Genomic DNA, 13,922 nt, shown 5'->3' with positions numbered 1-13,922 from the left:
ATATCAGACCTGCATGAAAAAGAAACTTAAAAGAACTTTTTAAAGCAGTATTTTGATAGAAGCACGTGTCTGTCATTCTATATCACATATTTTTTCTTTAAATCAAAAGAAAAAGGTTTCTTTGAAGAACACTTTAATCGTAAAACAGTGTTTGAAGTTCAACAGTATAGATTCTTTCATTTAAAGTACCAAACACTTCTCTCTGCTTGAAATGTACCTGCTTGTCTTAAAGTTTTGGGTAAGACTTCTAGAAATGTAGAATGTAATTTAGGTTCTGTTTTTTAAAATTTTATTTATTTATTTTTGGCTGTGTTGGGTCTTTGCTGCTGCACGCTGGCTTTCTCCAGCTGCAGTGAGCAGGGGCCACTCTTCATTGCGGCGTGTGGGCCTCTCACTACGGTGGCCTCTCCTGCTGCAGAGCACGGGCTCCAGGCGTGTGGGCTTCAGTAGTTGTGGCACGGGGGCTCAGCAGCTGTGGCTCGCGGGCTCCAGAGCGCAGGCTCAGCCGCCGTGGCGCACTGGCCTAGTTGCTCCACAGCACGTGAGATCTTCCCGGAGCAGGGCTCAAACCCGCGTCCCCTGCATTGGCAGGCGGACTCCCAACCACTGCGCCACCAGGGAAGCCCCTAGGTTCTGTTTTAAAATTATTAAGATGTAAATGTACAGACTATGTTTGATATACTACTACATATTTATAAAGAATTGTAGTTGGTACAAAATATGTCACAGGAAAAGAGGAACAAACCAAGGTTTAGGCATCAGGAGAGGTAATACCTACGTATTGCTGACTGTCTACATGGCCCTGGGCAAGTTCATTTACTTCTCTATCTCATTTCCTCATCTGTTAAAATTACAGTAAGCTTCCCAACTTGTCTCGAAGAGTGTTTTTGTGTATAATTTGAAGTGTTTGCAAAACACCTATGAAGCAGTGAGTTTGTAAGTGCTGATTATAATAACCTTTTTGCTGTAAATAGGAGAAATACATTTGATTATATTTATTTTATAAATAAAAAGGTATAATTTCCAACTGCCATCTGTGTACATTTAAGCGTGTAACTCTAATCAATTCACGTATTTGTGTTGACTTCTGGCATATTAGAAAGTTACGTGGTCTGTGAGCTGCAAAGAAACTAATAAAGACAGGTATTTCTTAGTGTTGGTAGTAATCTAACTGTCCTTCCGCTGCAGCTGGAAGATACCTTGTTCCTGAAACCGGTCAGAGCTACACGTTAGCAGCTGATGTTGGGATACTGAATAGGAACATCAAAATACTTGGTGAGGATTATCCAGGTTGGCTGAAGGAATCTTTTGGTGCACGCGTCCTAGTCAGCTCATTCACTGAAAATATGGTGACATTTAAAGGTTAGTACAAATTCAGTTTATTTTTCTAAATGAAATGTAGCAGGGTCTCTTCCGTGTTTAGTTCTTAAATAATCCTCACTCCTTTACAGGATCATTTGTGTTAAAAAACAAAATCCAACTGAGGAAATTTTAAAGATCTTACTGGCTTTATTCAAGGATTCATGAATTGGGCAGCATGCAATCTAACTGATACAAAGGAGCGTCAAAGAGCTGTGCAAAATTAAAGACTTTTATAGGCAGAAGGGAGCAGGAACAAGGTAGTTTTACTAGGCAGAAAAGAGGATTGGTTATTGCAAGGTTACTTCCCGTGTAGGGGGCAGAGGTTTATCAGGCAGATTACCTAACCAATGCTGATCAGGCAATTCGTGATGGACCGGTTTAAGGTTCCATTTCAGGAGAACTGAAACTGTAATTAAGTTTGTTTGATGATGGAGGGTTTAGCAAAAGTGACTCCATTTTGGGCCTGATGTCTTGTTTTTAACACATTGAAAAATAAAGGCTTGAGAGGGATGATGCAGTCAGGTACCACCCTCCAGAACCAAATTCCTAACATTATTCTACTAATTTTATCTTTAGAGGCAAAATAATTATCAAATTAACAAGGACCTTAGGTAACAGCTAGCCCAACCTTGCCCTCAAACAGAAATCGTTTCATAACAAGCGCACTGATCTGTTATTTTTGTTTGAAGGAAATTTTCAAATACATTTCAAAGATAGAGAAATGTATAATATAATGCTTATCATCACCAATTACCACAGGTATCAACTTTGGCCAGTCTTGTTTGATCTCTGAGCCCACCGACTTTCTTCAAGCCCACGGATTATTTTGAAGCAGCAAGCATATATTTTTTAAGATATATTTGACATATAACATTGTGTAAGTTTAAGGTCTACAATGTGTTGATTTGATACACTTATATATTACAATATGATTACCACAGTAGCATTAGCAACATCTCTATCATGTCATATAGTTATTATTTTTGTGTGTGTGTGGTGAAAACAATTAAGAGCTAGTCTCTTAGCAACTTTGAAGTTTATAATATGGTATTTTTACTGTATCCCTAAGTTGTACATTATATCTCCAGGACTATTTATCTACTAGTTACAAGTTTATACCCTTAAACAGCTCCCTATTTCTCCCACCCCACAGGTCCTGATAACCACCTTTCTACTCTCTATTTTTATGAGTTCAGCTTTTTTAGATTCCACATATAAATGAGATCATACAGCATTTATCTTTCTGTCTCTGACTTATCTCACTTAGCATAATTCCTTCAAAGTCCGTCCATGTTGTCCCAAATGACAGGATTTCCTTCTTTCTCACTCATGGCTGAATGATATGATATATGTATACACACAGTGGAATGTTTTAGATAGATAGATAGATAGGGAGGTATCTCACATCTTTATCCATTCATCCATTAATGGACATTTAGGTTGTTTCTATATCTTGGCTATTATGAATGAAGCAACCATGTATTACTTCATCTAGAAATATTTCAGTGTGTAAATCTAAAAGACTTCTTTAAAAACATCTCTAAGAATCAGATTTTAAAATGTTAGTAATAATGTCTAAACATCAAATGATTGTTCAGAATCCTCCAGTTCATTCCTTCTTTCCCTTCCTTCCTCCCTCCTTCCCGCCTCCCCTTTCCCCTCCCCCTCCTCTTTCCTTCTTTCTTTCCTTTCCTTCCTTTCTTTCTTTCCTTCTTTCTCTTTCACTGTCTTTGTTCATCGGGGTCTAAATAAAATCCATGTTGCAATTGGTTATGAATCTTAAATCTCTAATTCATTTCTCTTTCCTTGCAATTTATTTATAAAAGAAGTTAAGTCATCTGTCCTATAGTGTTTCCAATAGTCTGAATTTAGTGATGCATCCCTAGAATTTAACTAGTCCCTGCCTCCCTTGTATTTTCTATGCATAAGTAGCAAATTTAGAACTAGCAAATTGACCAGACTGGGACTCAGTTTTTAGGCAATAATTCCTCATAGTTGGTTGTTATTTTTCCATTAATAGGCATATAATGTACGATTGTTTTTCCTTTTGGGATGTTAGCAGTTATTATCATCGCCTGGATCTATTGAATCACTGAGGTTTAAAATGGTGATATTTTAATTCTACTATTCCCTCCTCATTTATAATCTCAAATATTTCTCTAAAGAGAAGCTTCCCCAGACCACTGTTTGACTACCCTGAAGGATAGTTTAGATAGAAAAAATGTTGATTCTTTCCTCTTATTAACTAGTTTTCAAAACAATGAGTTGGTTGCCAAGCATCCTCCAAAGGTAACAAGGGGTTTTTGTTTTGTTTTGTTTTGTTATTAGTATCATTATTAGTTCCATGGATTTAAACATATTTGTTATGTTCTAATCCATTGTGAACGTTACCCTTATTGATACTGAAAATGCCCTCTCGTTGACCTTCAGAACCTTTTCATGTTGGTGCCTAAGCCCTCCGCCTTATGACGGTTTTTTTTTAATTACAAATTTATGTATGTATGTATGTATGTATTTATTTATTTATTTTTGGCCACGTTGGGTCTTCATTGCTGTGCACGGGCTTTCTCTAGTTGTGGCGAGCAGTGGCTACTCTTTGTTGCAGTGTGCGGGCTTCTCATTGTGGTGGCTTCTCTTGTTGTGGAGCACGGGCTCTAGGCACGTGGGCTTCAGTAGTTGTGGTGCGTGGGCTCAGTAGTGGTGGCACAGGGGCTTAGTTGCTCTGAGGCATGTGGGATCTTCCCAGACCAGGGATTGAACCCATGTCCCCTGCACTGGCAGGTGGATTCTTAACCACTGCGCCACCAGGGAAGTCCCTGACTGTTTTGGGTTTTTTTTTTTAGCTTCTTCACTTTCTGATATGACAAGCACATGTTATAATTTTTTTTTTTTTTCCTTGCTGAGACTGGGAGTAAGTTCTTCCTCCAAGTAACCCTGGTTCTTTTTATTGGAAGCTGGTGTTTCAATCTCACAATCTGGGTACCAGGAGTAATCCTCTATTCTTGACTTGAATTGTTTCAGCAGGAGCTCACTTGGTTACAATACTGCCTATTCCATTTTGCAACAGCTCTCATTTTAGAAAATCTTTATATTGAGCAAGCAGCTGTGCCACTATAACTTCTACCTATTGGTCATAATCTGCCAACAGAAGCTTAACTGACGAGGAGAATAGTAATGAGGATCATAAAGTAATACAAGATTCCAGACACTGTGCTAAGCACTTAACACATATTATGTCATTCAGTCCTCATAGTATTATGGCATAAATATTGTCCTCTTTTTAAAGATAAAGAATTAGATGATTAGAGGGATGAAATTACTCTGATCTTGGATACTTAAAGTCCCATGATGGACCCTATTCACATGTCAACCTTTCCTTGCTCCAATAAATTATTTTGTGATGTAAGTAAAGAAAAAGGATCTATAGCTTTTGTAGGTCCAGGGTCAGTAGTAATCATTTCTTCTCTGTATCTATCTTATTAATCTTATGTTCTCCACCATACACCTAATCGCTGGCTCATGGATTTCCAGACAGGCTTTTCCCTTCTAGTGTAAAATAACTCTTCTCCAATGTATTTTATTAGATATCAGTTTTTGAAACAAGGAATACCCTCTACTGTATTTTTACCAGCCATGAATCTCTGTGCCTCAGTTTCCTTGTATAGAAGACAGGAATTATAAAAGTTCCGAAGTCACAGATGTTGTGTGAGAATTAAACCACACATTGCCTGTTAAGCACTTAGTACAGAGCTTGGCACAGAGTCATGGCTCATGGATTGTTATTGCTGTTCTTAATAATCTATGAAATTGCCTTTTGTCACTTCAGTGGCACTTACGACAAACTCGATCAGCAGATACTTGGCAATGCATATTCTGGAAAAAATTATGTAAAGATTATGTCCTTAACAGCTCTTTAGAGCATCAAAATTGAAATGTCAGGTAAATTATAACTTGTGCCTCATGCCATGCATTCTCAACAGGGACTGTATCACTACCAATAGGTGAAAATTGACTCTTGGGGGAAAAAAAAACCAGTTTGTGGTCCTCCAAAGGGCCTCCATACCTTGACAGATATGTAGTATATCTGTGGTATTAAAATGTCATGGAGAGGGAACGCTATTCAGAAAGAGAAATGTCTGAAAAGGTTCTTGTGAGGGGCAGTAAAAACACAAATTCAGAAACATTGCCTTATTTGGATTAAAAGGGCAAAGAAAAATGAATACAATTTTCATGAAAAAGTTGAAAACAAATTTGTCATTTGGAAAATTACAAAAACTTTAGCAGTTTTTCAAAAATTTTTATTCAGCTTCAAGGAAAAAAAATGTGTAACTCTTTTCCCCACTAGGAAATGCAAGAATAAGTAATGTGGAATTTTATCACAGCGGTCAAGAGGGCTTCAGGGATAGCACGGATCCAAGATACGCTGTAACATTTCTTAACCTGGGACAGGTTTGTACTTTATTTTAATTTTTGCATATACCCAAAATTAAGTATTTTGATTTGATTTTCATTTAACTTTACTAAATGCCCATATCTTAGAATTGCTAAGACTATAATCTAATATAATAAAACTTTCTTAGATGTATTTCCCATTAACATTTTTAGACTACAACAGTATTTGATGCCAACCATTTCATGCATTATTTAAGGTCAGTAAAAAAAAAAAAACGGAAAATGGAGCATAAAAGGTGAAAGAATTGAAGATCTATAATAGTATTTCACATTTCTACTTTACTTTACAATGACGAAAAATATTTCCAAACAGTTACTATTAAACAAAGTGAGTGTTGCTTAAATTTCTCAAATGAAAAGCATGTCTGTATATCCATGCCTCTGTCAAAAGTGGGAAAATAAATATGCTTAGAGGGCTGCTGATTTAAGAAAAAATGAGAAAGAGCATATTTCTTATATAGAATTTGAAAAAGAATAGATACATGTATAACTGAATCACTTTGCTGTACACCTGAAACTAACAGAACATTGTTAATCAACTATGCTCCAATATAAAATAAAAATATGAAAAGTAAATAAATAAAATAAGATTAAAAATATATATATTATGGAGGGGAGATAAATTGGGAGTCTGCGATTAATATATGACACTACTATACATAAAATAACAAGGACCTACTGTATAGCACAGGGAACTATACTCAATATTCTTGTAATAACCTATAATGGAAAAGAATCTGGAAAAGAATAGATATATATGTATAACTGAATCACTTTGCTTACACTTGAAACTGACACAACGTGGTAAATCAACTATATGTCAATAAAGATAAATAAATAAAAATTTTAAATCATGTAGGTTTGGAATTGAAACCCCTAAACTACTTATTGACTGTTTCCTACAGACATTTGAATTGTAACCCCTGCCTTGAGTATCGACTTCTGTGGTTAAAACAAAAAATCCCTGCTCATCATATAATAAACTGTTATGAAAAATAATTTTTAGTTCCTTAGCATTTTATAGGTAATGATAGAAATATAAATGCATAGAAAAGCACTTGAGAATTTTTATTCACATTTAAAATAAGCATTTCTTTTTTGCTCTTTTTAATCATAAACCGAAGGTATATGGACATTTCCCAGCATTAAAAGGTCTGCTGGGAAGTCATCTTCTTTCATGGAATGTAAATTGAGTATTTTGTTTATCAAGATTTGTTTTCTGAAAACACCTACTTCAAATTTTTTTCTTTAAATATCCTTTAACTTTGTTTTTAAAATGTTCACTGAATCCTGATGTTTTATAGATTCAAGAACGTGGCTCAGCTTATATTCAAGGCTGTGCTTTTCACAGTGGCTTTTCCCCTGCAGTTGGTGTATTTGGGACAGATGGATTGGACATAGATGATAACGTGATTCACTTTACAGTGGGGGAAGGTAATATGATAATATTTCAGTCCAATAACATGTCTTCTGAGACAGCCTTGTCTGCAAACTCTAGAGCCAGGGTGTCCAATTGATCTTTCTTCAAGAATGGAAATAAAGGGTCTATGTTTGTGCTAACATGGTAATTACTAAACTGCATGTGGCCATTCAACACTTGAAATGTGGCTAATGTGACTGAGAAACTGGATTTTTAATTTTAATGGTACTTAATTATGTTACTTTACATTTAAGTAGTCACATGTGGCTATGGCTGTCATATTGGACAGTACAGCTCTAGAAGAATTATTTACCAGACCATGATCTTATGTGAGTTATTTAATCACCAATAGTTTAAATTCCTGACTTTTAACATACTTCTCACATATAAAACAAAAAGATTATTCACAAATAAAGATAATTTTTTAAAAATATATATTTGATTTGATTTAGGGGGTTGTCCTTTCTTGAATATCAGTCTAAAGCATAATACAAATTCATTTAAGGTGTATAAAATTTGTGTGTATATTTGTTAAAATCTAAGGTGGAGCCTGTGAACCCACATATTTAACAAAAGATTTTAATTCAGGTAGTCTATTAAAGAGGTAGAGTATCAAAGAGTTCAGAGGGTTCACTCTAAAATCAAAAGGGTTTGTTTGTCAGGTTCAAATGAGAAAACTAATTTCACGGAAGAAATGAAAGACATTCCCTATAGTACTCATTTGGGGGAATTTTCTTTTTTTCCAGGCATGAGAATATGGGGGGATGCCAACAGAGTCCGAGGAAACTTGGTTACACTTTCAGTTTGGCCAGGAACCTATCAGAACAGAAAAGACTTGAGCTCAACTCTCTGGCATGCAGCAATTGAGGTAGTGTGAACAAATTTAAAATTATAAGTAGACAAAATTATAATTTGTAATTCTCTTATTGAAGATTATAATTTCTGTAGAATTTGTAAATCTCAAAATGTCATTGAAAATGATTTCTTCCTTAGATAAAGATTGTGGATAAAGTGAGCTGATTAAAGGAGTGAATGAACTTTCTTTAAAGATGTTGTGAGCTCCAGTAGCCATTGGATTTTTCTCTGTGTTGACGTCCATTGGTTTAAATAGTTCTCTTATTTACTTGCTTCTCCAACATTAATTATTGCTTTCAAGTTCCATTACAGGGTCTCTCTGCTTCTAATTGACTGAATGCCTTACACATTTTACTATTTAACTCTGAATTTAAATGCAAAATTATAATGATAGACTATAAAATCTCTAAAATCCATTTCTCATCTAAAACTCTTATGATTCTATATGCAAGGTTATTTACTCTTATTGGATATTACTAATTGGACCTTTCTTGTTTCCCATGAAGTTTCTTCAATTACTATAGGTATTTATTTAGATGTAGAGTGAGATTGTAAGCAAGAAAATAGAAAGTACAGAGAGGATTTAGAGGAAAGATAGCTTCCTCTTGTTTTTATCTTACTTACTTATACCATAGGAAAGAAAAGGAATTTAAAAAGCTCTCTTTGAAAGATAGGGTAAGGATTGAATTTTGTTTTTGTACAACTATTAATAATTACCTTAAAGCAAAATCTGAAAGCCTGGAACTTAATATACATTTATAAGGTAATAATGTTCTCTTTTTGTCTATTTATAGATGTTAGAATTGAATCAAATGCCAATTCCAAATCTTTAAAGTTATCTATATCTTTTGAAAGGCATTTTTTTTAGTTTTATGAATTCCATTTGACTCTATTTTTATCATAATCTTTAAAAATAAGGCTGTTTAACATGCTTTAAATAAGTGAGATTTGGACCGTTTTGCTGATTCTATGTAGGCAAGAACTAAACCTTCTGTGCTCCATACTTTTCATTTTCTACCACTCTGATTTGGCTCATAAAATAAATTTGTTTAGTAATTACCTACTTGTTCTAACCCAGTTTTTTATTATAGCAGATTTTCTTTAATGAATGCCTCTACTGAATTTTATGGTCCACTGTAATTGCCTTAGTTGTCTTTTTCTTAATAAATCAAATTGGTAACAGAATATAACCAAAAAAGAGTGATAAAATTTTTGTAGCCTTGTTATAATACTGGAATTTTGTCTATGGCTTGTTAATATTCAACCACGTCCAGTGGATTCTGTGACAGAAATGAAAAGTAATCTCTTTAATTTAATGAAGAGTATAATGAAGTCTAAAGTATAGTATCTAGTGGTAGGTTTACACCAAGAAGCTAAGGTAATTTCAGTACTTCATTTGTATTATAAATTTGAATGGGGTGAATGTGAATTAAATTTTTACTCCTGGAAGTATCGTCATAATTAGTTTTCCAGTGTATGTTGCATACCTGCTCTCATTGCATAATTGTGTAAGAGCCTGACCCAAAGCATTTTCTTTATCGTTATACTAGATAAATAGAGGGACCAATACAGTCTTACAAAATAACGTAGTGGCTGGATTTGGAAGGGCAGGATATCGCATCAATGGTGAACCTTGCTCAAGTAAGTCTTTGGCATAGAGTCACTAAAATTAGGAAATAACTTGTCCAAATTTGTTCGAAACAAATAATTATTGCTTGTGAGTTGAAAAGTAATATTGCTTCTTCCTGGGCACTGAAAGAACTCAACAAACTAAATTATTTCCATATAATATTGGGTTTAAAGAAAAAATTAAAACCAATTTTCTTCTCATCCTTCACCCCTATCACCCTTCTCCAGCAGCCCCAGGATGCCACGCTCTTCCCTGGCCCTAGGACACTGCAGCCCCAGGTCCTCTCTTGAGACCCTGTCCCCATCCTCACCCTTTTGAGACCGGGCCTTGCTGCTCCCCAGGCCTCCCCTTCACAGTCACTGCCTCAGGGAGGTCCCTGAGCCCCAGGCTGAGGAAGGTGACCAGCCCTGTCCTTGTGATACCCTCATGTCCTTCTGTCCAATCCCATGCCACTAGCTGTGCCTGCCACAGCGTGTTTGCATTCCTGATCCCACTGGACATGAGCTCTTCCTTGACAAGGGTATCTTTATTCTATCCCTGTGACTGTAGAGGAGATGAGAAGGAAAGAGAAAATCAGAGGGATAACCAGGGAGACAGAGTGAGCCAGAGAGTGTAAGGGAGAAAAAGAGGGGGTAAAGTAGAGAATGGTGGACAGTTGGGTCTGATGGACTTGGGAAGACACGACAAGAGTGAGAGAGAGTAGTCCGGGCGAGAAGCAGTGGGATGAAAATAAACAAAAGGGATCAGCAGAGAGATGGGGGAGGACAGAATAGGATAAGGTGTGTTGACTAATAGTATCAAGGGAATAAAAGAAGGATAGATCCTTTAAAAACAGGCTTTTAAGATAACTATTTTCCATGTTTATGATCCAAAAACTCTTAACAACAGCTTCAGTGCTTGTTTGATGGTACTGAACAGTGATTATCTTATCCCACCATCACTTTCCCAAAAGCAACTTGTAAGCATAGAGATACATGCCTATAGGGATATGTCACTACTTCATGCTTCCGCTTTAAAGGAATACATGCTCACTATTCATATGATAAAGCCTGCAAGCATGAAAAAAATCAAAGGACATGAACAGAGGGTTCTCAGACACATTTCTATCAGATTAGTAAAAATCAAGAATTAACTGAACAACTGCTCTCCTGACAAGGCTGTAGGGAAATAGTAACATTTACACTTTGCTGGTTGAAGGACAAAATGATATAACCCCTACAAAGGGGAATCTGGCAATAGCTACCAAAATTATAGAGGCATTTACCTTTAACTCAGCATTTCTACTTCCTGTAATCTAACAGTTGCCTCTACAGCAGTTAGAAAAAGAGTTGTGAACAAGGTTATTCATCACAGCGTTGGCCTGTACTGGCAGAAAATGGAAAGCTACCCTGTGTCCAGTTCCTGTGGGCTAGTTGTATAAAGTCAAACACTGGAACACTGGGCCCCTCTAAAAAAAAGAAGGAGAAAAGATGCATACTAGGTATTAATATGGAGAAATCACCAGAACATTCTAAAATGATAAGTGGAGGTTACTTAGAAAGGGAACAAAAGAATATGTATGGTATATGCATTTACATAAAGAAACACTGAAAGTGTAAAAGCAAAAAGTCATTGAAGGTGAGTAGGAACAGGGTGACTGGTCACTTATTACTGTATAACTTTCTATAAACTCTTGACTTTTAAACCAGATAACTTAATTATTGAATCAAAAAAGTCAAAGAATGCTAGACCTGCTGGCTTTACCTCTTGGGAAACTTAGCTAAAGGAAATGGAATTTTCTCTGAAAAACGTATAGCCCTTCTACAGTTGATTTTTTCAATCTCTATAGGTATTTTTGAAATTCTTTGAATAAGCATTTTTTTCTGTAAATTCAAAAATTGTTGGACTTCAGCTAACTTTTTTCTTGTACAAAGTACATTTTGAAGGAATAAAACAACTTCGCCACAGATATAACTGATTCCTCGATGTATGTTCTTTTTAAATATTTTAGTTCCCAACAGCTTAAAGTAGCTTTTCTTTGACTTAAATTTTTAAAATATAGGGCTTCCCTGGTGGCACAGTGGTTGAGAGTCCGCCTGCCAATGCAGGGGACACAGGTTCGTGCCCTGGTCTGGGAAGATCCCATACGCCGCAGAGCGGCTGGGCCCGTGAGCCATGGCCGCTGAGCCTGCGCATCCGGAGCCTGTGCTCCGCAACGGGAGAGGCCACAACAGTGAGAGGCCCGCATACCACAAAATATGACCTGTGAATGTGAATATTTACTAATATGTATAATGCCACGTAATGCATTTTTCACTGAATATATTGATCTTCCTAAATAATCGGGAGTGTTTATAAGGAGCAACTGAAATATGAGGCGTCACAGAGGAACTGAGGGTTTAAGTTCCCGGAATGGGACATCAATTTACACAGTTCATCTCCCTAACAAGGGACAGGCTGGGATGCTGGGAAGGGAGCTCTGCCACACGTGGGTCCAAAGGTGGAGCCATCCTTGTCCATGGGGCTGCATTGTGCAGAACCAAGGTGTAGCCATGCAGACAGCTTCTGAGGGAGGAAACAATAGAAACCAGGCCGACGACCATAGGTGAAATGTCAATCTCAAAGGACACTAGGAAGAAGGGAAAAGCAATCGAAGATGGAGGAAGTCAGATCCCGGGGAACTTGGACAAGAGAACTGGTACAAAGTACAGTTTAGGAGGCAGTGCTGCTCTTTATGGGGAATCCTCAAATTTATGCATGGTTGGGACGAGTTTTTAAGGCCACTGATCTGATTTGTACATAAGTAAAACTTTCGTGAAAATCCACTTTAATTATCCTGTATATTAATAATGGGTATAGCTTCCATTTATTGAGGCACTTTATGTGGGTTATTTCATTTCATTTTGAAACAACCCTGAATTAGACATTATAATTTTTTATATATGAGGAAACTTAAGTTATAAAATGCTAAGCAACTTTCCCAAGATCATGCATACATTAATTCAAGAAGTATTTGATGAGCACCTACCTCTGCATTACTTTCTAGGCTCTAAGAATCTGGCCACGAAGGAGCTAGACAGTTTCTTCTTTCATGAAGCTTACGTTCTTATAGGAGAGAGGAGATGAATAATTCACAAATAAGTAGTAATTAAATATCAAAGTGAAAAAAATTTTAATTGCCATGTTAAGTGACTGAGGTGCTAACTATGAATCCGGTAGTCAGAGAAGGCCTTCTAAGGAAGTGACACTTAACTTGAAAATGGGCTGACCAGAAGGAACCCGTAACATTTATAGACAGCAAGTGGTATCATTGTGTTTTTCAAGTTTAGCCTTGTTTGAATTCAAACTTCATAATCTTTCTAAAGAAATTCATGTTTAATCAGATATAATAAGTTAAGGGTGCTAGCACAAAAGTAAACTTTTGCAAATGAATATACAATTATTCTGAGTAACATTGAAGAGACAAATTAGATAAGAGAAATACTAAATAGAATAAACTGTAAGTAGCTGAACCATACAAATATTTGATCATGTTATTAAAATTTGCATCAGACTCATATATTTAACTTTTAAAAGAATTTCAACTTTAACTGATACTGCTTATAACTCTATGACTTGATTCATAATGTTAATTTACTGGTTCCATATTTCCTTCAAAGGTCAGTCTTATTCTCTGGAAAAGTGGTTTGACAATGAAGCCCATGGAGGTTTATTTGGTATCTATATGAACCAAGATGGCCTTCCTGGATGCTCTCTTATACAGGGATTTACCATTTGGGCATGCTGGGATTACGGAATTTATTTTCAGGTAAATGGATCCCAAAACAGTGATTGTTTATTTTCTTTTATGATTATATTTCATACGATGTAACCTCCAAGTTCTGTTACAGACCACGGAGAGTGTGCGTATCTATAACGTGACCCTGGTTGACAATGGAATGGCCATTTCTTCAATGATTTACACGCCACCTGCTGTATCTCACAGAATTTCCAGTAAAACAGTGCAGATTAAGGTAAGAATTGAACGCAGCCACACAAAGCAGAAAGAGCAACTCTGACAAGGGTAGAATTCTTGAATACAGATGATTTTCTTGACCTCTTTGCCCTACTAGCCACACCTCCTGCCTCTGTGCTCATTGCCTTCTGCCAAGAAGCTCTCCGTCCTTCCCTCTCCCCACTCCTTCCCTCAGCTCTTCTTGCTTATCACCTGCTAATCTTGCCACA

At 36.4% G+C, this 13,922-nt stretch overlaps 1 protein-coding gene across 1 annotated transcript in view; it reads left to right on the top strand.

Annotated features, from left to right (window-relative positions):
- PKHD1L1 (PKHD1 like 1) overlaps positions 1–13,922 on the top strand; it is a gene marked incomplete at its 5' end in the record, with an annotated part of 152,332 nt that overhangs the window by 111,741 nt on the left and 26,669 nt on the right. Inside the window, 7 exons of the mRNA XM_082674767.1 lie at positions 1,189–1,362; positions 5,708–5,811; positions 7,119–7,248; positions 7,981–8,102; positions 9,640–9,730; positions 13,358–13,506; positions 13,589–13,711. Coding sequence (XP_082530893.1) covers positions 1,189–1,362; positions 5,708–5,811; positions 7,119–7,248; positions 7,981–8,102; positions 9,640–9,730; positions 13,358–13,506; positions 13,589–13,711 — 893 coding nt within the window. The remainder of the gene's footprint in view (positions 1–1,188; positions 1,363–5,707; positions 5,812–7,118; positions 7,249–7,980; positions 8,103–9,639; positions 9,731–13,357; positions 13,507–13,588; positions 13,712–13,922) is intronic.

This window comes from Grampus griseus, assembly GCF_964374135.1.
Source record: "Grampus griseus genome assembly, chromosome: 17".
Lineage (NCBI taxonomy): Eukaryota > Metazoa > Chordata > Mammalia > Artiodactyla > Delphinidae > Grampus > Grampus griseus.
Note: the sequence above shows the minus strand (reverse complement) of the source record. Positions and strands in the feature narration are given on the sequence as shown.